A 23,555-nucleotide genomic window follows, 5' to 3' on the forward strand; every position below is an offset into this window, starting at 1 on the left:
CTGTTGTTGAGAGAATGGCTCTTCAAACTCCTAGGAGGCTGATAACCAAAGTTGAGTTTGACTCTCTTGCTGAATACGATATAGCAGTTCTTTTTATTTGTTATATTACCCTACGCTCATTAAGGTTTATTTGCGTGTACCACTGTGTATTGGTATTATGGGAATAATAAATAACTTTTCCTTAGATCCACTTTTCACTCATTCATGATTCTATATACCTGCTCTTAAGTACTCTGTTGCCCCTAGCTTCACTCATTTTTGCAAGCTAGATAGAGAGCACTAGCCTCTTATCTTGCCTGTATGACCTCTCCCAACCCCTAATCATTTGTTGTCTTTTTCCTGAACCTTTTCTAGTGCCAGTTATGTTTGATACCTATTCGACTGTATAGTCCTATCACCATCAATATATTTAGTTACGATGCTGATAAGATAGGAAGACACCATTCGTTATGTTTTCTTGATTTATATGAAAGTCAGGCAGTAGGAATACTCATATTCTTCAATCTCTCTGATTTTATATAGATGTTTCCAACAGATCCGTTGCTTTTTTGACCACCTCATGTCCTGCCTGGTCCATCTCTCGTTTATAATACTTATCCCTCACTGCCGTTAGCATCTGTTGCCTTCCTCTTGATTGATACGCATACTTAGCCCCCATCATATTGTATGTGATTAGTTGGGCTCCAACGGTGCCACCATAGTTCTCTCTCCGCTCGGTGCATTCCCTTCGCTCTCTCTCTCTTATTATTGACATATATCGTTAGATTGACCAACATCACTTTGCATGCTATTTGAGTCTGTTTTTTGAAGTTGCTTCCACACATCTGTGCTTCCGGTCTTAACGTAGTCTTGACAAGGCAATACTCTCAGAGAATCTTTCATCTGCACTTTCACCTCCACGTGTTTATCCTTACTCGAGATTTATGTGTCTTCAAGTGCTCTAGTAATGTTCCTGCATAGCTGATCCTTGCGTGCACGCTAGTTCGTCATCTCTTCTGAGATTGTAGCATTATCTTGAGCCTTCTTGTCACCCTTCTCTAGCTTTGTATAACCATATTCTCATCTACAAGGCGCTCTCCTCTTTTCCGATAGAATGCCTTATAATGATAGAGCATATGGGAGGCGTTGTCAAAATGTCTCTCTAGTGATAATATCTTAAGTACCTATGTCCATTGTGATTCCGCCTCTTGCATCTCCAGGCATGTTCTGTTCCAGGAATCTCTGATAGAGGCCATTTGGAATTTTATGATTAATCATTAGTGAATAGTAGACACATTTCCTTTACAAAAACCATGATGACTATTCGCTGAAACAGATTGTATTTTCTATGTGTCTGAACTTTTATTCTTATTATTGTTTCGTACTATGTGCACCTTACTGACGGATTAGACTTATGGTTTAATATGCCAAGATCACTCTAGAGCCTTTTTAAATATTGAGCGTCAACATAGCTGACTTCCAGTTCACTGGGCTTCAGAAAGCCGATTCTAAAGGACAGGTTCCAAACTTAGTTAATTGTTCTCACTTCACTTGATTCTTCAATGCAGTGCCTCTGATCTGGGCACCCAATGGCCTCACAATATACAATATTTTTGCTGACCAGGAACACGCTTCTCAGCTCTCGTCCACTTCACGCCCTTCTTCTACTACGCTACATTGATGACTCTTATATCTGACCATTGGAAGGAGATCTGAGAATTCACCACGATTTCAACACTTCCAGCCCAACCATCAAACTCAGTGACCCTCTCTCTCTCTCTGCAGTAATGAATGGTACATTAACACACCATATCGAAACCTTACCGACTGTATGCGTACCTTCCATGCCTCCAGATTCCCCCGGACAATCTACACGATCCATTGTCTTACAATCCAGCACTTTGAGGTCAACGCATCTGCTCTACCCCTCAGAAGAGACCACGCTCTTCACAAATACTTCCACACAAGCATTTCTCAGACAACGAATCCTGCTCGCATACCAAAGTACATATGGAAAAGAGAACATGTGGGAATGTAAGCGAGTTTGTCAAACAGAGGTCTACACCCAGATTGTGCCTTAGCTCACAGAGGGTTCTAAATTCACCGCTCTTAACGTAGGAAGACAACCGCTAATAATATCCACTCTACAGCAACGTACCCCATCATTCCGAATTCATCATCCCACCGCGCTCAATAAATCTTGCCGTTCTCCTCTCTCAAATCATTCAAACTAGCAATCTCACATACCGCATAGTCCTATCAGCAAATCTACGTATGCTCTAACTTAATTCTATAACATGACACGGTTGTGAACATTCAAGTGGTAGCGCGGTCCTCGCGCCCACAGACAGACTGCCAACCTGAAATGTATTCTCCCGCAATTGGCACACCACTATAAGCTCTAGCTCGAGGAACCCTCTTCATGCAACAAACTCGGATGGCCAACTTGCCCAAAATATCTTTGCACAGTGACCCCATCACAGTACCCTCCCATCAGCCACACCGTCACCGGTTCATTCACCTGCGCGTCCATCCTGAATATCCCGTCATTATGCCCTCATATGCCCCTCTGCTAGTGTACATCCTGCCAAGGACCAGTCTCTAGCGGCACTTAAGACACATCAGATATTAGAATGCATTATACAAACTGTAGAGGAAGCACTTTCACTCCTGCAACTATAGGAGACCTACGTGGCCACTGCAGCAAAAACTATCAAGACCAGACTTCAAAGAGGAGAAACTGCCAACAGCTATCAGTTTCATCTGCAAAATTTGACACATCAGTCAGGCTAAACAAAGACTGTGATGTCTTTGCCAACTACAAACCAGTTTCTCCTCCCTTGGTTTTACACCTCACACTGAATAGACAGGGCCTCAGCCTCCCTGATTGAATACTTGTTTTTCAGCTTTGCTTGCTAGCATATAGTCTATATACCTACTTATATATATATATATATATATATATATATATATAGAGCGAGAGCGAGCCTGGAAATTTCCACTACATGCGTCTGATGAAGTGGGTATTCACCCACGAAAGCTCACGCTCCAAAACGTCTGTTAGGCTATAAGGTGCCACAGGATTCTCTGCTGCTTTTACAGATCTAGACTAACACGGCTACCCCTCTGATACTTAAAAAACATTGTTATTACCTGGAGTTTCTGGCTAGCCGTTCTTCAAACTCGTCTTTGGCTTTTCTTATTACACTCTTGTACTTAATTTGGCAGTGTTTGTGCTCCTTTCTATTTACCTCACTAGGATTTGACTTCCACTTTTTAAAGGAAGTCTTTTTATCCCTCACTGCTTCTTTTACATGGTTAAGCCACGGTGGCTCTTTTTTAGTTCTTTTACTGTGTTTCTTAATTTGGGGTTCTTGCAAATTATACCTGTAGGCCATGCAGCCTTTGTTTCTAGGCTGAGGCACAAAAAACAAAGATTTACAGAGTATCCAAATAACAAAGTTTTATTGCACAAAGTTCAAACAACATTCAAACGTGGTGTCCCCCTGCTAGTCAGGGAAAGACCCGGCCTGCAGATTACGTAGAAGTTATATACCTTTTAGGAGTGCACGCAACGCTTATGAATCGGAAACCTTAGCCAATAAACAAGCCATTTTCTTATTTTTAGCCTATTACAGTCAATCACTGTCCTTGTGCTGGCTAGTGCACAGTCCAGCTGTTACCTTGCGTACTAGAATTTTTCCTTAATTATGTTACTACAGTTGTGTTCCTATCTTCTTTCCTGTTTCTGACTTTATCTTTCTTTAATGCTGCCCTTGGGAGCCATGTATGTGATGTGCTTGCTTTTAGTTAATGATGGGTACAAAATAGGGAAACTTACAAAATGGAGTTGCTCATGCTAACTACCCTTAACAGTCCCTCCTTTTCTTTTGTCTGTCAGTAAGCTATATTGGGGCAGAATAACCACGGTGGAAAATTAACAATTGTCGACTGCATATGCTACAACATTGCAAACACACAAAAATGAATACAAAGAAAAAGACTACAAAAAGAATTAAATATAAAATACGCCGACCCCACGCCCACAAGTCCTGTAACCATGAGGTCAGCCAGTTCCAAACCTCTTGGAATCCGGTGCTGGTATCGTCAAGGCTAATGCAGTGAAATGAGGCAGCTTGCTGCATAATGGCATGGTTGTCGGTCTCCACCTGTCCGTGTTGTTTCAGGAACACACAAGAGCTAGAGTTAACCAGGGCACAAACCCCACCCTGGGTTGCAAGGAGATAATCGAGAGTCAAATGACTTTGCATAACTGTTTGAGACAGTTATGCAAAGTTAATTCAATTTGAAGAACAGAAAGCATCTGCAGTAGCATTTGCCATAACTTCTAATACTGCTGAAATATTTCCTATAGCCTTTTCTAATTCACTAACTCCTAACCAAGGTAGAAACCAGCATACAAAAGAATGAAAGCTGGTGGGCCAATCAGAACGGGGATTTAAAGGAACACTTTGTCGGTTCCGCCGTACCAGGTTGCGAATTTCTCCTTGGGTCAAAGTCTGGTGTACTGTGACAGCAGGTACTATGGCCCCCAAGGTACACATGCCACACCAACCTGCCAGAAGGGTCTTATAAACCGTATAATTACATAGCCAGTACCAGCCAGATCTCTCAGGGACCGGTCACGGGGCCCTGGAGTAATTGGAGGAGCTTACCACACCAGTACTAATCTGAGTGGTGTAATTGCACCTCGTAAAATTGCCCACAAAGACGGTGTTATCTATACCCCTCTTTCGTGATATGCATAAGGCATAACTACTCTAGGCCACCATATGAATGCACCATGTCTGGATCGTAGCATTCCAGGTGAACATAGTATTCATCCACAATTCGGCTTGGAGGGTTCTATTGAGGGGGATAGGCACCCCTACTACTGGGACTCCCTGGCCTATGTGTGTGGGGGTATGAATGCAAATCCAGCATTGTGTCCGATTCACACTCTGTATTGTAGTACGAGTTAAATTTAAGAAACTGTTCCCCTCCCATCCTTGTATTGGATTTGGGAATAGGGAGAGGAACCCCCAGGCAAACCATACCAGTACTGGCATCCTTTTCTATACCACACAAAGAACAAAACAACCAGTGTAAGTCCAAGTGATAGGAAAGCAAGAAGTCCTGGTGGAGTGTGGGGATCTCTGTAATTGGAGGTTTCAGGCCACAGATTAACAGTGATGTTCATTCACGAGGTGGCTCGTCAGGTAGCTCATCAGGAGGCGCAGATGCCGGCTTGGCATGGCTGTGATGAATCCAAGAACTTTTACCTGCAACTTTTGAAGCAGAATAAGTACATAACAAAACCTGATATGGCCCATCCCACCAGGGTTCCAGGGGATTGGTGTGGGGAATCTTTTTCACCAGCACCCAATCTCCCGGCTTAAAGGAATAAACTTGTAACCCTAATGGCACTGTTTGAAACAACTGAGCCTCTGATTGATTATCAGTTAGTTCTTTTTGCAACCTTGCAACATACCTGGCCAGTGTTTCATCTCCATCCAAGAGGCTGGCATGTGCAGGAATGTAAGTCCCTGGGACCAAAGCTGGCCTACCAAACAATATTTCAAACGGGGACAGGCCAAGGGGCATACGCGGGGTTTGCCTTGTGTGCCACAGAACTATAGATAATATCTCTGGCCACTTAAGTCCTGTCATGGTACAATTCCCCACCCTGAACCTTAGCGTTCAAAAGATGGGGTACCAGCATGAATTCCTCTAAGCTAATTACCAGCTTAGAACCTGTAGCGCTGCCACCAACCGGGAATTCCAGTGCCTGGTACACTCTGGTCCCCCAGAAGACGATTCGCCCCACCGCTGAGACCTTAGGTTACAAATAAAGATGGGGTACTACATGAAATTCCGCTAAAGCTAATTACCACCGGCTTCCATGACACCTGTACGCGAGCTGCACAACCGCGCAATTTCCAGGCCTGGTGTCACTCTGGCTCCCCCAAGAAGAATCGTTGCCCGGGAACCCACGACCAACCCGCTGGACTTAACACAAAGAAGTCACGCTTTCCGTCACCGTTCACCTTCCTAGGCTTCCCTCTGAAAACGATCACTGTATAACAAACTCCTTGAAATCCTAAAATACAGAGAGGAAATTCCACCTTCCCCTCCTTTTTTTCCCTCACCAGACTCTTCCTGAGAGAGAAAGATTCCCGGCACAAGAGAGAAATTAGCCTCTCTCTCCCCTATCCCTCCTTCTCCCCACCAATCCCTGGTGAATCCAGACCCGCCCCGCTGGGTCTGCACAGAATACAAAAAACAATCAGCGTTCTTAAAACAATAATTTTAAATTAACAAGAGAGAAATAACAGTAAAAATCATCTTTGTAGACAACATAAATGCAATAGCGTACAGTTTTCTTAGGCTGCAGGCTGGACGCTCCCAGCCCTACAGTATCTCAATTGTACAAAATTAAATCTTCAGTAAAAATACCAATTTGAACTCTTCCACCAACACACATGCAAAAATAAAGAAACAAATAACCTAACTCGCCTGATCTACCTAGTACTTTATTTGAATGCTACAGAGCAACATGTATCAGGAATTGAAGAGATAACCGTGCGTTTGCACCGTCTGGTCTCTGTCCGCCCGCTAAGGACGTAACACACCACCAATCCTAAGGACAGTGCAACAACGATAACCTCCTCCCTCAAGATTTGAAAGTATCCTGTCCCCTGATTGGTCCTCTGGTCAAGTGACAGCCAGGCTACTGAACTTGTTAACCTTTTATAGTCAAAGAGATATAAAGTACTTCTGTGCTATTAACTTTTCTTATCTGTTTATGACAAGTCCGGTTTCCTTACAGAACTTTGCTGTCATTGTTTTTACCGTTCGGTTCATGCACTCCACCTGTCCTGCAGATTGGGGATAATACAGGGTGTGAAGCGGCCGAGTAATCCCTAGACGCTGGTACAGTTCCTCCAGGATTTTCGCCGTAAAGTGTGAACCCTGGTTAGAATCAGTGACTTCAGGAATGCCAAACTGGGGCACAATGTCTTTCATTAGAAATTTTACCACGGATCTTGCATCTGCTTTCCTAGTTGGTATCGCTTCAGGCCACCCAAAAAGTTGATCCACTACTACAAGGAGGTGGTGAAACCCTGAGCTTTTAGGCATCTCCGCATAGTCCATTTCCAGGCATTGAAACAGGAAGTTTTCCCAGGGTCTCCCCCTCTTTGGGTTGGCATCAAGCCGAGAACTCGCAGAAAAAGCCAGACAAGGAGCACAGAAACCGAGGGCACGCTTTACCGCAGGATATACATGGGGCGCTGGCCAAAACTTAAGTATAGTAGCAGCCATACCCTGAATCCCAGTGTGGTCCAAAGAATGAAAATAATGGGCAGCTGGGAGCAGACTGGGGAGAATGGACTTATCTCCAATACACCGGACCTTATCGAGGCCCTCAGATCCCTCCTAGTGTTCCCAATCCCGGAGCTCTTCTGGAGGCACATCAGCCTACAACAGCCCCCAATCAGAGGGCGGAAAGGACACATCCAGGAGGAGGGAAGCAGATACCGGGAGGGGCTGTAGGGCTGCGGCTTTTGCAGCCACATCAGCTAAGGCGTTACCCTGGGACACAGAAGTATCAGGCTGCTGGTGTGCATAGCAATGGACCCCTGCCACCTCAAGGGGGGCCTGTGTGGCCTCTAAAAGTGCAGAGATTAAAGGGCCATTGGCAACCTTAGTACCCGAAGAGGTCAGAAACCCCTGCTGTTTCCTGAGCTGGCCTGTGGCATGACAAACCCCAAAGGCATATCTAGAATCCGTGTAAATAGTAACAGTTCTTCCCGCAGACAGCAAGCAAGGCCTGGTGAGAGCATGTAATTCAGCACCCTGACTGTTAAAGGAGGGTGGTAGAGGGGCAGCCTCGACAACATCTCTCTGAGTGGTAACCAAATAGCCCGATAACCGTCAACCATTTGAATAATACGAGGAGCCGTCAGTATAGAGGAGTAGATCAGGGTTGGTTAGAGGGGAGTCGCGTAAGTCCGGGCGAGGCTTACCACTTTCAGCGATGACATCCATACATACATGGTGAGGTGTACTATCCTCCAGAAGGGGTAGTAATGTAACGGGGTTGAAAACGTTGCAGCGATGTAGGGTGATGGTGTCAGCCGCCAGCAGAATCAGTTCATATGTATGAGCTCGCTGTGGGGACAGCGCCTGCATCGTGTGCTGCTTCAAGAGAATCTCAACCTTGTGAGGAACCCAGACAGTTAAAGGGTGCCCTAAAACAATAGGTCACGACCGCTCGACCCGGACGGCCACAGTGGCGATGGGCCTCACACAGGAGACAGAGGCCAGAATGACAGGGTCCAATTGTACTGAGTAGTAAGCTATGGGGCGTAGGCGGTCCCCCAGATATTGCAAAAGGACACCACTAGTCACCCCCTGATGTTCATGACTAAAGAGAGAAAACGGTTTACCATAATCAGGAAGTCCCAGGGCGGGCGCAGAAGCTAAAGCCTTCTTCATGGCCACAAAAGCGGTTTCCATCTCTGGTGTCCATTGTACAGGATCAGGGGTCGATGCCATGGTGGCCTGGACTAAGGGTTTGGCCAACTCTCCAAAGGCCACTATCCAGGGTCGACAAAACCCAGCAGTCCCTAGGAAGGCCCGTAATTGTTTTTTAGTGATCAGGCGCGGGTAATCCTGGATTGCCTGCACCCTGTCTGAGGAGAGTAAACGCTCTCCAGACCGAATCACAAAGCCCAAATAGATTACCTGAGCTTGGCACAGCTGTAACGTGGATGGAGAGGCACAGTGACCTTTGTTAGCTAATGCAGAGAGTAAAGCAACAGAATCAGTTAAACATGTCTCATAATTAGAGCCAGCAATTAACAAATCATCAACGTATTGCACCAACGCAGAGGAACTAGGTAAAAATATATCCTTTAAATCTTCTGTAAGAATTCGAGAAAAAATAGTAGGAGATCCCGAAAACCCCTGAGGAAGGCACGTCCAAGTTAACTGTTGGCCCTTCCACGTAAACACAAACAAATACCGAGAATCAGGGTGCAAAGGGATACTAAAAAATGCTGCACATAAATCAACGACTGTAAAACAAGTAGCCGACTGACGGATCAGTGTCAAAATAGTACTTGGATCCGGGACTACTGGATGAGGGATGTCAACATAACTATTGCACGCAGATCTTGTACAAATTGATACACCGGGCAGCCATCTGGGCCCAGCTTAGGCTTCTTTATGGGAAGAATAGGAGTATTGCAGGGAGAACAGCACGGAACCAAAACCCCCTGAGCCAAATAACTGTCAATGAGGAGCCCAATGCCTTCGTCCGCCTCTTTTGGTAACAGATATTGTTTTATGGAGGGAGGCGGCCCATCCCTAACCTTCAGGCAGACCGGACTAGCTGATTGAAGGAGGCCCACATCAGTGGGGTTCACACTGCACAGATTGCGTGGGACACTGGACAGTTCAGTGAGGATATCAAAAACGGGGGTAACCAAAGCCATGAGAGAAGTAACAACAGAATCCGGGACAGACATGCGGCGCCCCTCGGGGGCGCAATATATGCGGGCCCCTAATTTTCTCAGCACGTCCCACCCAAGAAGATTCGTGGGGCTCCTGGCATAACAACAAACTTATGTGATAATTTTAAAGAGCCAAGTTCTACGGGAACAGGGTGAGAGAGGGGAGCCGAACATGGGTTTCCCTCAATACCCTGCACCCAGACCCTAGCATCAGAAAGAGGCCCTGGAGCAAAGGTTAAAGTGGAAAAAGTAGCACCCATATCTACCAAAAAGAGCACAAAGGTCTCCCCGATTTTTAAACAGACCTGTGAATGCGATCCCAAGTCCCATTCCAGATCCCCCAAGGCTCCCAAGATCCCCACTTCCAGTCACTGGGCAGCTCCAAAGTCCCGGGGAGCATTCGGGGGAAAGGAGAGATCACCCTCCACCTGCCCCCAGGGAGCCCTCCGTGGAAGCAAAGGGCACTCTCTTTTCCAATGTCCCGGCTGCTTACAATAGTTACAATTTTCCATCCTAACCACGCCTCCTCACATACTACCTGGTACGTTCCTTCTCTTTCCCTCTCTAACATTCAAATTCCACTTTCCCTGTCGATTCTGATCCTCATAAGGGACTTGCAAGGTGGCCGCCAGTATACTGACCTCCTCCTTCTTCTGTTTCTTCTTTTCCTTAATCTTTTCCTCATCCTTACTATTAAACACAAAAACTGCCAAGCACACTATTTTGTCCAAAGGCTTTCCTGGCCAGTCAGGTACATGTTTAGAGAAATATTTTTTAATGTCGGGTGCCGACTGGTCAACATAAAAAGAGACCATCATGGGGCGGTTAGCCTCTCCCTGTGAATCAATCCCACCCCCATACAAACGCACTTGTTTAGACAATCGGGCCATGAAGGCAGAGGGATGCTCATTTAATTCTTGCTGACATTCCCTAATTTTTGACCAGTTTGCAGGCTTGGTTCCTGCCCATCATATGGCCTCCAGCAACCCATCTGATCCCACCATCAAGCTAGCTAAGTGGGCGGTGTTGTTAGGGTCCCAATTGTGGTCTACCTCGGGCCATGGGCTGCGCTGGTCATTCTCCCCAGCCCAGCAGTGGTTTCCATCTAAACTGGTATATTTTTCATCAGGAGTAAAGAGAGTATCCAGAATCAATTGTACATCAGCCCAATTAGGATTATACGCCTTAAAGACGCTCCGAATGGTCTGCAGGACCTTTTCTGGGTCGTCCTGTAGACGCAGCATTTGCTGTTGCCATGTAATCAGGTCCTGTGGACCAAAAGGCCAATAGGCATTTACAAAGGTAACAGGTTCTCCACCTCCCTCGTTAGGAATGACAATCGGTTGCGTTGTTAGAGGCACCTGAAGTGTTGGAGAAGGAGTAGTCAGAGGGGGAAACAGAGAAGAGCCAAAGGGAGCAGTAGCATAGAGTTCAGGAGGAGAAACAGAACTGGCAGCATAGGGCGGAGCGGAATCTGCAAGCCGTGCATGAGTGTTAGAAGCAGCCCCAGAACCTAATGTCGGGGGACATCTCTTTTTCCGAGCGTATGCCCAGTTATCCCATACATACCAATAATTCATTTGAGCCAGATGGTTGTCCTCCAGCTGTTGCCTAAGGCGAGTTAATTTGTCTTGCCCAAAAGTTCCGTCGGGTGGCCATTCAAAAGGCGTCTGAATAGTCAGCGCTGGCCATTCGACTTTACACAGAATTGCAGCGCGCTTCCTAGACAACCCATGGATACCAGAGATCCTTTTCCAATTTTCCAAAATTTCAGCCAATGGGGTACCCTTATGTACACTTTGCCCAGAACCCATTTTAAGATTAACCAAAATGGACTAAACCCAAGAGGACTTTACACCCCTGTCATACAAGAAAAGAAATTCGGGTTCGTCAGGGCGATGCCCTGTGCAAAGTACAAAAGAAGCCCACTGGCTACTGCCTCAATCGCCCTTGCTTTCACACGAAGGGTATTCTCCCAAGGTTTGGTGCGACTGCAGATTCCACTCACTCAGGCCGCGGGGACTGAAACCCCTTGGCTGACCAATCGCCTCCGGGTGGGGCGATATTCAAACTCACACACTTCACAACAGAGATGGATAGACACAAAGACAAGGCAATCCTCAAACTGTTACAAATTACACCAGGAGGCTACGTAACACCAAAGTAGGTTCCTGAGGACCAGTCAGGAACACACCCAAAGTGTGCCACCTTTCCACCTGGGCGACAACCCACACTCCCACTCCCTGGAGTTCTTGGAGGTGAACTCAGCCAGTGCCGGCTAGAGTCGTCCGAGAGGAGCGGTGAGGTCTCACCGTGGGAGCCTAGGGTCCCGGTGGAGTTGCCACAAACTGTTGTGAATTATACCTGTAGGCCACGCACCGTTCGTTTGTAGGCTGAGGCACAAAAAACAAAGATTCACAGAGTGTCCAAATAACAAAGTTTTATTGCGCAAGATTCAAACAATATTCGAACGTGGTGTCCACCTGCTAATCAGGGAGAGACCCAGGCTGCAGATTACATAGAAGTTATATACCTTTTAGGAGTGCATGCTACCCTTGTGAATCGGAAGCCTTAACCAATAAACAAGCCATTTTCTTATTTTTAGCCTATTACAGTCAATCACTGTCCTCGTGCTGGCTAGTGCACAGTCCAGCTGTTACCTTGCATACTAGAATTTTTCCTTAATTATGTTGCTACAGCTGTGTTCCTATTGTCTTTCCTGTTTCTGACTTTATCTTTCTTTAATGCTGCCCTTGGGAGCCATGTATGTGATGTGCTCGCTTTTAGTTAATGATGGGTACAAAATAGGGAAACTTACAAAATGGAGTTGCTCATGCTAACTACCCTTAACACGGTATACATTGAAGTTGGGCCTCTATTATGGCGTCTTTAAAAAGGGCCCATGCAGCTTGCAGGGATTTCACCTTAGTCACTGTACCTTTTAACTTCTGCTTAACTAACCCCCTCATTTTTGCATAGTTCCCCCTTTTGAAGTTAAATGCCACAGTGTTGGGCTGTTGAGATGTTCTTCCCCCCACTGGTATGTTGAATGCTATTGTATTATGGTCACTATTTCCAAGCGGTCCTGCTATAGTTTCCTCTAGGACCAGCTCCTGCACTCCACTCAGGATTAAATCTAGAGTTGCCTCTCCCCTTGTTGGTTCCTGTACCAGCTGCTCCATGAAGCAGTCGTTTAAAGTATCGAGAAATTTTATCTCTGCATTTCATCCTGAAGTGAAATGTTCCCGCTTGTTTCTGGCTCTGTGTCCCTTCCAGACCCCTGTGCCTTTTAATTGGGGTGCTGCCCCCAGCAATATCCCCACACTCTGCCTCTGGGTCTCCCCTTTCTTGGGAACCCCCAACCTTCTACTCCTCACCTTGCCTCAGTCTGGGCTACTGCCAGTCATCACTAAGCCCCCCTCCCTGAGGCAGACTGTAGTGTAAAAGCCACTCATCATAGGCAAGGGGGTTCAGACCTGCTATCTTCCAGTACCTCTATGGGCCTTGGACCGGGCCTTGGACCAGGCCTTGCAGTCTGGGAAGTTGCCAGCCTTGAGCTCCCTTGGCTCTCCCCAGCCCTGCTTCACTCCCAGTACCCTTTCTGCAGGCAGCCAGGCTCTGCTCTCTCCCAGCCTGAAGAGAGACTTCTCTGCTTTCTCCCAGCTGCAGCCACTTCCCCAATCAGCCCATCCTAGCAACTTTCAGCTGCAACCTTCTCCCAGGGCTGACTTTAACCCCTTTTCTGCTGGAATGGGGAACCGCCCCACTACAGGGACACATTTCCAGGCTTTTCCCTGCTCTTAGAAGGACTAGAAGTTACTGCTGTAAAAAAAGAGAGCTGAGACTCTCCTCTAATCCCATGAATCCAGGAACCGGGGATTTAATAAAATCATCTGCTATCATGAGGCACACAGCAAAGTCACAGGAGCAGGCAGTGCTCCATTCACTCCAGCCCTGGGGAGAAGCTGCTCACTGGTGAGTCTCCTTCATTGTTCGCTTTGTCTCATTTCCAGAGTGAGTTTATCGAAGATCAGACTCCACACAGGGAGAGTCTGATATTAACTTGAGCTGGAGAGTTAGTTAGATAATCAGCCTCTGCAATGTGCTGAGACTCCCGGGCTTCCTTATTCCTGGAAGCAAAACCCCAGCACATGTCCCGCAGTTGCAGCCCCCAGGGTCATGCAGGTTCCCCTGCACACGATCGACAGATGTGTAAAGAGACGTTCTTCCTGCTCAGTCTCTGATGTGGGGGCTGTAGCCACCTGGCCAGGCCCCTGATTGTGCTGTCTCACTTAGCTCGGTGATGATCCGAAAGCGTTCAGTGCCTGGCGCTGCTGAACTGTCCCTGGCAGGTGAGGGTCTCTCTGATGTAATTGCTCTGCTCTTCCTGACAGGGGACTGGCGAGTGACAATCCTTGATTTCCCCGTGTCAGTGGTACTGGCCTGTCACATTGGTGCTCACCCAGGAGTGTCCCCAGCCCCTTGTTGTAGCAGCCACAGTCCCTCCTGGCTCCCAGCGCTGAGAGAGCAGCAAGGAGAACTAATTCCTGTCCTGCCCTGGACACCTGGGTTCCTGGTAGCCCTGCCCCAGGACTAAGCGACAGGGCAGAGGGTTGCCAGCTGTCTACCCCCCTGCCTGCCCCTTCTGTAGCTAGTTTAACCCTCTCCTGACTAGTCTCGCCCATTGATTCACTGCCGCTGAGTCCGTCCAACCTGACCTGCTCACACGGACACTGGCCTCCCCACTGCTGAGAGAGGCTCTGCTCGCCTGCTCCTAACCCTGCGCTGGGGAGCTGCTCTTCTGTCCTCACTGCCCCGTCCCTAGTCACTGTCCCGACTGCCCCTTCCTGCCCTCCTCCCCCCATTTACCCGCTCCTCACAATCCTGGGGCTGCCAACTCACCAGAGACTGTCCTGAGTCCTCCATCTTGGCTACCAACAGTGTTCCCCTCTGTCAAGGTTCCTTCCCGACTCTGAACTTTAGGGTACAGATGTGGGGACCTGCATGGACACTTCTAAGCTTACTTACCAGCTTAGGTCTGGTCTGGCTGCCACCGCCCCCAAGCACTACTTTTCTTCCCTCGATAGTCTTGAGAGACTTCACCAATTTCCTGGTGAACCTAGATCCAAACCCCTTGGATCTTAAAATAAGGAGAAATTAACCATCCCCCCTCCTTTCTCCCACCAACTCCTGGTGGATCCAGATCCAACCCCCTTGGATCTAAAAACAAGGAAAAATCAATCAGGTATTAAGAAAAAGGTTTAATTAAAAAAAAAGAAAGTAAAAGAAAACCCTCTGGGAGAGATTAGCATACCAGCTACTCTCACACATAACAGAATTCCAAACACAGAGGATGTTCTTCTGGGCAAAACTTCAATACACACAAGGAATACCCAAATTTGATAATTCCCTTATGGCACCAAGACAAGTTACAAAGAAAATAAACATAAAAACCTATTTATCCCTTTCTAAAAACTTACTAGTCTGATAAGAGGCTGGTTCCTTGACCTTTTTCACTCGGTTGAAAATGACTAAACAAAGGAAACTTCCCTCCTTCCTTTTGAACTATCTTGTTCCCCCATTGGTTCCTCTGGTCAGGTGTCAGCTAGGCTAGGTGAACTTCTTAACCCTTTACAGATAAAGAGGCATTAACCCTTAACTATCTGTTTATGCACCCTCTCTAGCTGCATCTGCCCCCAACACGCACATGGGGGAGTTCGGGGTCTGGTCCCTCTGAGATTCCATCTACGTGCCCACCCCGCTCATCTCTGTTGCAGTGCAGTTCGGAGGAGAAGAGGGGTGGATAGGGTGACCTGACCCACCCCACTGCTCTTGGGCGCCTGTGTCATAAACAGATAGCTAAGGGTTAACGTTTCTTTTACCTGTAAAGGGTTAACAAAGGGAACCAAACACCTGACCAGGACCAATCAGGAAACCGGATTTTTTCAAAGTGAAGGAGGAACTTCTGGGTGTGTTTGTCTTTGTTCTATCTGTTTGTTTTCTCTCGGCTATGAGGGAAGAGCTTTTTTTCTATCTCCAAGCTTCTTTCTACCTTCTGTTCCAGTTGAAGTACAAGTTAGCAAAACAATAGGCTTTTATTGTTTGTTTTGTATTTACGTGTTGGAATTTGCTAGAATGGTTTAAATTGATATCTTTTGAATCAGACTGTTTATTCCTATTTTCTTATAAGCAATAGCCCTGGTATTGTCTCTTGAATGCAGAGTTTATATTCTTATGTATTTTCTTTCTTTTTATATAAAATTTCTTTTTAAGACTTGTTTGAGTTTCTCTCTGGGTAGGTTCAAGGAACAAGGGCAGGGGATCTCTTTGTAGTTAGATCTACGGAGGCGTAAAAATGCAGCACCGCGAGAGTTTGGTGGGAGGGGGAAGAGATTTAGTAGGATCATCTCTGTTCCTTGTATTTTGGGGTGGTCTCTTGGAATAAAGGAGACATGCTTCTGGGTATTGTGATGTAAAGAGATTGCATCAGCTCTCCCAGGTTAGCCCAGAGAGGAAAGTCTGGGTGAGAGAGGGAGGGGGAAGGGAAGTGGAGTACTTCCCTTGCCGGTAAGACTCAGAGCTTCTGGGTCTTGGGGGTGCCCCCAGGGAAAGGTTTGGGGGAGACCCGGGAGAGTTTATCAGGTACTCAGAATCCTGATTGGTGGCAGCGAGATAAGATCCAAGCTGGTAATTAAGCTTGGAGGTTCATGCTAAGCACCCAGATTTTGGACGCTAAGGTCCAGATTTGGGACAGGAGGCTTATTACAGCCTGGCTTGGGATCTCTGCATGTTCTGTGACCAACCGCCCCGCACCTCTCAAGAGTCTCAGTGGTTCTCTTGTTATTCCATCCCTTTTCCCCTCAGTTGTTTTCTCACTTTTTGACATTAGTTGATTCGTATAAATAGTTAGTTGGACTCTCGTAGCAGAGATTCTTCTGCTCCTGGGCATGCCTCGGTCTCCAGGCTTCAAATGTGGTGCCTTCTGCAGCAAGCCCATGCCTTTGAGTGACCTGCACTCTAGCTGTCTAAAGAGCTTGGGTGAGACTCCTATTGCAGATCTCTGTCAGCTCTGCCACCAGTTGAGTCCACATATGAAAAAGGACAAGGAGGCCAGGCCGAAGTCCCTTCTGATGGAAGTGGTGCTCAAACCTTCTTTGGAACAGAGCCAGTCAGACTTGGCACCGTGTACCTCAGTGTTGGTACGAAGAGCTGCTGCAGAGAGCTTCCTTATGGGACTCCTGGCACCGTTCCCCATGCCTGGGGGCAAGAAGGAAACCTAAGAAGCAGCTGTCTGAGAGGTTCCCCATCTCTAAGAATGGACAATCATGGGGAGCACAGGGGAGTGCGACCTGTGTCTGGCCACTCCTCTGCCCCGCTCCGCAGCCGATACCGTCGTCTCCGCCTTGTTCACAGGCTCTATTGAGTCCAGTACCAGACCAGCTGCCGGCACCAGAGGGGCAGTGAGGCACCAGCAGTGTTGCGGTGCCATCCATCCCAGAGGCATTTGTTGTGGCCAGCGACTTATCGGCACTTGCGGTACCACCATTGCCGGCGGTATAAGAACAGTGATGGAAACAAGAAGGGAGCATGTTTCCCTGAGCTCCCGTTTGGTACCAGGCCCCTAGGCACTGTCTAGAAGGAAACCCTCTCTGCTTATGTTGAAGCAGGCTTCCCCATCTCGGCACCGATCCCTGGATCCTCAGCACCATCTCTTGGAGCCAACAGGTACCACAGCACTGTGGTCCCCACAAGACTGAATCTTGCATCCAGCCAAGGGACTGGTACCAGTATCCCACCAATCAGTCCCATGCAATGGTGGATCCCAGGATGGGGGTTCCTCCAAGCGCCCGCACAATGGGCAATGGTCATGTGATGCAATGACCTTTTTGGACCCCATGGAGTTTTTCTCCACTGCCTAGCCCCCCGTCTACGCACTCCTACTCAGTGGTGTCTGAGAGAAGGATTCCTCTGTTACATCAAACAGCTCCCAACCTGGACTATGATACCAAACCAGATACCGACTCTCAGAATCTGGAGCTATGGGATCCGGTTGGTGCAAAAAGAGAGGAGGAAGGTCCCATGCTGGTGCAGGCTGCTTCACCCCCTCCCCCCAGCCCAGAAGAGGCAGGGATGGGTGTTTTGCTGCCCCAGGACACTTCAAGGCTCACCAGAAGTTATGGAAGAAAGTGGCCTCAAACTTGGGGCTGGAAGTGGAGGTAGTTAAAAAGTCCTTGAACAGCCTGGTCACCATCTGGGCAGCAATGGCCCCATCAGAGATAGCTCTGCCTCTCAATCTCAGGCAGGAGGTAGTTGATCTGATGGAAGGGACAGCAGAGGCCAGGGCTTCCCTACAAGCCACCCTTGACACAGTGGATGTGGTGGCTGGGACTATTGCATCAGCAGCAGCCACGCAAAGGGTCTCCTGGCTTCAGTCCTCTGGCCTACAGGCAATGGTCCAGCAGTCTCTTCAAGCCCTTCGGTTGGAAGGAACTTTGCTCTTCTCAGAGCTAACAGATGCCAGACTGCACAGCCTAAAGGCCTCCAAAGCCGCCCTCAAGTCCGTGAATCTCTCTGCCCCAGTGCCTTTGAGGAAACATTTCAAGCCCCAGCAGTCTGCCCACTTCCCAGGCCCACCACATTGTCAGGACCTGTTCAAAAAACAGAACAGAAGTTATAGGTGCAGACAGCTGCCGCCCCTCTGCCTCAGCCTCACTGGCTGGCCCTCCCAGATACTCAGGGGGCTCCAAGAGGAACTTTTGACTCGGCACCCGAAGGCGTTATACCAGTCCCCATACCGGATCCTGGCCCCATTTTGTTTTTGGACCATCTCTCTGGCTTCGGCTCAGTAGGTCCCTTATCATCACAGACCATTGTGTGCTGAGTATGGTGGAGGAGGGTTATACGCTTCAGTGGGTTCCATGCCTCCCTCCTACACCCCATCACCGTCCATCTTCAGGGACCCTTCTCATGAGCAACTTTTTAGCCCAGGAGGTGCAAGTCTTTCTCTGTGGAGGAGCCCTGGAGGAAGTGCCTTGAAACTTAAGAGGGAAAGGGTTTTACTCCCCTTATTTCTTAATCTTGAAAGCCAAAGGACATCTCCAACCCATTCTAGACCTGCAATGCCTCAACTGTTACTTCAAAAAGTTGAACTTCCGCATGGTCTCCCTGGCCTCCATCATTCCTTCCCTGGATGGAGGGGACTGGTATGCCACCCTTGATTTGAAAGGTGCCTATTTCCACATCTCTATTTTCTGAGGCCACAGAAGGTTTCTCGGGATTGTTGTGAACCAGACTCATTTCCAGTTTACCGTCCTCCCATTCAGCCTGTCAGCAGCCAAATGGGTCTTTATGAAATGCCTGGTAATAGTGGCAGCCTTCCTGAGAAGGTGAGGGGTGCAGGTATATCCATATCCAGTGACTGGCTGGTCAAGGACTAAGGACTGGTCAAGGTGAAAGCCAGAACCACCTCGTCCAACCAACCTTTCGAGTACTGAACCTGCAGATAAACGAGCAGAAGTCAACACTCCTCCTGGCTCAGAGGATAGTGTTTATCAGAGCAGTGCTCGATTGTACCCAGGCCCGGGCCTTTCTTCCAGAAGCCCACTTCCAGTCAGTGTCACCACAGGTCAAGGACCGCTCAGGCTGTACATATACGTGGTGTGGTATGCAAGGCTGCACCTCAGACTTGGCTGGCCTCGGTGTACTGGTTAAACAGCCATCATTTGGACTCGGTGCTCACAGAGTCTGCCCATCTCAGGCACCTCAGGACACAAGGTCAGTGGTCCCAGCAGGAACTCTTGCTACGGATAAACGTCAGAGAGCTCAGGGTGGTCCGCCTAGCATGTCAGGTGTTGTTACCCCCCATCACAAGCAAGGTGGTGCGAGTTCTTACAGACAGTATGGCAGCCGTGTCTTACATCAACAGGCAGAGAGCTGCCCGCTCTTCTCCCCCCTGTGTCAGGAGGCCATTTGCTTGTGGGAGCTCTGCGTAAAGCTCTCGATCCACCTTGAAGCTTCTCACCTTTCGGGAGCCCAGAATGAGCTGGCAGATCAGCTCTTCTCACCGCGAATGGTCCCTATGTCCCGACATAGCAAGGACCGTTTTCCAGTGGTGAGGTATTCCCCTTGTAGACCTGTTCACAACCAGACAGAACAGGAAGTGTCAACAGTTCTGGTGTCTATGTGACTGCAACCCAGGTTCTCTCACAGATGCTTTCTTACTCCCTTGGAGAAAGCACCTCTTCTGTGCCTTTCCCTCCATTCCTTTTGTGCACAAGGTCTTGCTGAAGGTCAAGGGCGCAGGTTATTCTCATAGCCTCAGCCTGGCCAGGTCAGCACTAGTTTGGGTTATTTCTAGACCCGTTGGTAGCAACTCCAATCCCGCTCCCTCCGCTTCCAGACCTGATGTTGCAAGATCATGGCCAAATGCTCCATCTGCCTGACAGCTCCATGGTTAAACCTGCAGAACTGGCCTGTTTGGAGCAGGTCTGCTAGGTCTTGCTAGACAGTAGGAAACAATCTACCAAAGTTACTTACCTCGCCACATGGAAACGTTTCTCCATTTTGTCTGCCTAGCAAGGCCTCTCACCAGGGTGCCAGAGTCTCCCTGAGTGGGGGGCCACCAGTGCTAAAACTATGACTCCACCTCTTCCCTGATGTCTCTCTCCCCGCTCCACCTCTTCTCCTCAAGCTCTGCCCCCTCACCCCCTGCTCTCACCTGCTGCTAAAGTGGCAGGGCCATGGCTCCTCGTTCCCCCTGTTCCAGCACCCCTGCCTTTCGCCGACTGAGTCATCTCTCAGATGAAGCAGATACTCCAGAACAGTCTGGAAACAGCCAGGTCTAGTGATTTTCATCTGTTCAGGCACACACAGCCGCGATCTCCGCATTCTACCCTCTGCTGGGTGGTCGATCAGTTTTTTCACATGAAACGTCCATTCCCTTCCTCAAGGACTTTGAAAGGCTCTACCTGCAAATCTGGGAACCTACCCCCCTGGGGGACTTAAACCTGGTCCTGTCAGAGCTCACAGGGCCTCCCTTTGAGCCACAGGCATTGTGCCCTCTATTGTACCTTTCCTGGAAGGTCGGCTTTCTGGTAGCAATTATCTCAGTCAGGAGGGTCTCCGAGATTAGAGCTCTTATGTCAAAACCTCCATATACAGTGTCCTTTAACGACAAGGTACAACGTCACCCCCACCTGTGATCCTCCCAAAAGTAGTCTTGGAGTTTCATTGTAATCAGGCTATTTTCCTGCCCATTTTCTTCCTGAAGCTGCACAAGAATAGGGAGAAATGACATCTCCATACTCTGGATGTTAGGCGCACCCTAGTGTTCTATATAGAAAGGACTATATAGAAAGTCGATCCATAAATCCACACAGCTCTTTGTGGCAGTAGCTGATAGGGTGAAAGGCTCAGAGAATTTCATTGTGGATCACATTGTGCATTCACATGTGCTGTGAGCAGGCAGGTGTCCCACCATCTGCCTCCCTGAGAGACCTTTCTATGAGAGCACAAGGTTCCTCAGTGGTGTTCATGGCCCAGGCCTGATCCAGGGACATTTGCAGAGTAGTGACCTGGGCATCAGTATATACTTTTTCTACCAACTATGCTATCACCCAGAAGGCTAGAGGTGCACTGGGTTTGGTTGGGCAGTGTTGTAATCCATGTGTCCATGAACTCCAAGCCCACCTCTTACGGTGCTGAATGGAAGTCATTGAACATGGAATGGATATGTGCAAGCATTTGAAGAAGAAAAAATGGTTACTAACCTTTCTGTAACTCTCTTGTTCTTTGAGACATGTTGCACATGTCGATTCTATGAGCCACTGTCGTCCTCCTCCGTTGGAATTGCTGGCAAGAAAGAACTGAGACAGTGCAGAGTCAACCAGTCCCCTCACACTGCAGCATAAGCGCATGGTACCAGAGGGCAGTAGATCAAGCCTGTTGGGTATCACTGAGGGAAAAATTTATGGTGACTGTGTGCAGTGCACGCATACCTAGCGTGGAATGGACGTGTGCAACATGCCTCTAAGAACAACCATTACAGGAAGGTTAGTAACTGTTTTTTGTCCAAACCTGTGGCATAGTTCAGGGACACAACTTAGTGGGCTTGGCTCTCACCTATGGCTGTGACACCAAATTGTATTTTAATCCTTTGGCCTACATGTTTCCAAATGTGATTAGTGATATTTGGGTGTCTGGTATTCGGAGGCCGGGAGCTCTCGTTTTCTGCTCAGTCCCCTTTAAAAAGTCTCAGTTGGGCACCCAAAATCACTAGTCATTGCTGAAAATCTAGGCATTTACCTTGATGTATTTAATGCGGGGGGTGGTGGTGAAAATATTTGGGACCCTGTGTGGGTTATTTTTGTGCCCCCACATTCTGGCCTGTTTGCTAGGGGTCTGATCTGTTCCCCACTCGTTTCAGTCTTCCTCATGATCCCCACAGTGTTCTCTGTTCACCACAGCCTCCCTCCCTCTCCTCTAAACTCTCCTTCCTGTCCCCAACCCCACATCTCCCGCCCTTCCCCACCCTGAGTCGCCCTCCCTGCCTCCTATCAGCCCAGGGGTGGCTGTATTAACTGAATCTGCTCTTGGTTGTGTGCGAGATGGTGGCCATGGTGACGATTAGCCTGGCTGTAGGAAAATGGTGGCCAGCTGAACTAAGGGCTGTCAGTGGCCTGATCCTTACAGGGAATCATCTTGAGACAGTGACCACGTGAAGAAGAGGCCAAGCATCCGAAGTTGGTTCTTTGCCATTCCTAGATTGAGTTGGGGGCATGGGGAAGATGGGGCAAGGAAACAGAGTGACCCTGGGGATTCTGTGAGGTCATTAAACCAGAACAGAGGTTAGTGTGGAGGACAGACCTCCTATACCCCCTCCCTGCAGGGACATGGGGTAGTGTGAATGGAGGAAGTGGGGGACCAAATCACCCTCAGGACCCTGCAAAATTAGTACAACCAGAGCAGGAGATAGTGGGGTACAGACCCTCTGCACTCTCTCTCTTGTCCAGAATGACCCTGATTACCAGAACTGAGGCGGGGGGATCCTCTGAGAGCAGAAGAGAACTGCAGGGGTTAGACCCCTGCAATATCTGGAGTACTCCCTTTGGGGTCCTGCCACCCAGCACCCCCTGCAGGGAGCATACAAGAACAGCAGCAGTGAGGTACTCCTTGAAGGTTGTGAGCTCTTTGCAGTGAGGGGTCTTTAGTGTACAAGACCCCACATGTGGAGAGGGTGCCCCCTGCGGATTTGGATTCCCTCCTGAAAGGAGCTGGGAGTGTATAGGACCTCACAGCATAAGGGGAAACCCCATTTCTCAGTGGAGGAAGGGCCTGGTAGCAAGGAGAAGGACTACTGGGCTTCCTACCGTGCGGCCTTGCTGAGATTTTCAGAGAGGCTGCTGCTGACCCTCAGCTGTGTTTCAGGGTTTCACATTATCCAGACGATGTTCGGATGTGATCTCCGGGAAGATGGCATCATTCAGGGGTTTTACCAGGATTCATATGATGGACGAGACTTTCTTACCTTCGATAAGGAGACCATGACATGGGTAGCAGCAGATATTGGGGCTCAGATCACCAAGAGGAGATGGCATGCTGAAGTAGATGACAACCAAGGATGGACACACTTCCTGGAGGAGACATGTGTTTCCTGGCTAAGGAGTGCTCTAGAGTATGGGAAGGAGACTCTGCAGAGGAAAGGTAAGATGGGGGACATGCCCCCCCCCCCCCCCCCCCGGGGGGACACTACAAGTTACATCTCCATTCCCCAACCCCAAAACCGAAATGAAACGGGGTAGGGGGCTGTTCAGCTAACCCTGCACCGGGGATGGTTGGGGAAACAACTCCTCTGTATTAGCTTGTTTGAGGGGCAGTTTATAACCATGTGTCATTTTTTTGTTTAATGGTCTTTTCCATCTCTAATTGGTTAGTTTATCTAGTTCATTTTTTTGAGCCCTGGCCAGGGCAAGATTCTTCGCTCTTATCCAGGGAGTGATGGGAGATGAGCACAAACGTAGCGTGTGATTAAGGGCTGACATCTGTGACACCTGTATCTGG

At 48.4% G+C, this 23,555-nt stretch overlaps 1 protein-coding gene across 5 annotated transcripts in view; it reads left to right on the forward strand.

The window, feature by feature from the left end:
- The window catches only part of LOC116830961 (class I histocompatibility antigen, F10 alpha chain-like), a 54,584-nt gene that overhangs the window by 17,727 nt on the left and 13,302 nt on the right, over window positions 1–23,555 (forward strand). For 4 of the 5 annotated variants that reach the window (XM_075066014.1, XM_075066013.1, XM_075066012.1 and 1 more), the window contains exon 3: window positions 22,923–23,198. In XM_075066014.1, the coding sequence (XP_074922115.1) occupies window positions 22,923–23,198 (276 nt within the window). Of the gene's footprint in view, window positions 1–22,546; window positions 22,661–22,922; window positions 23,199–23,555 lie in introns of those variants that run through there. The other variant, XM_075066016.1, reaches the window with a different exon arrangement.

This window comes from Chelonoidis abingdonii, chromosome 5, assembly GCF_003597395.2.
Source record: "Chelonoidis abingdonii isolate Lonesome George chromosome 5, CheloAbing_2.0, whole genome shotgun sequence".
Taxonomy (NCBI): Eukaryota; Metazoa; Chordata; order Testudines; family Testudinidae; genus Chelonoidis; species Chelonoidis abingdonii.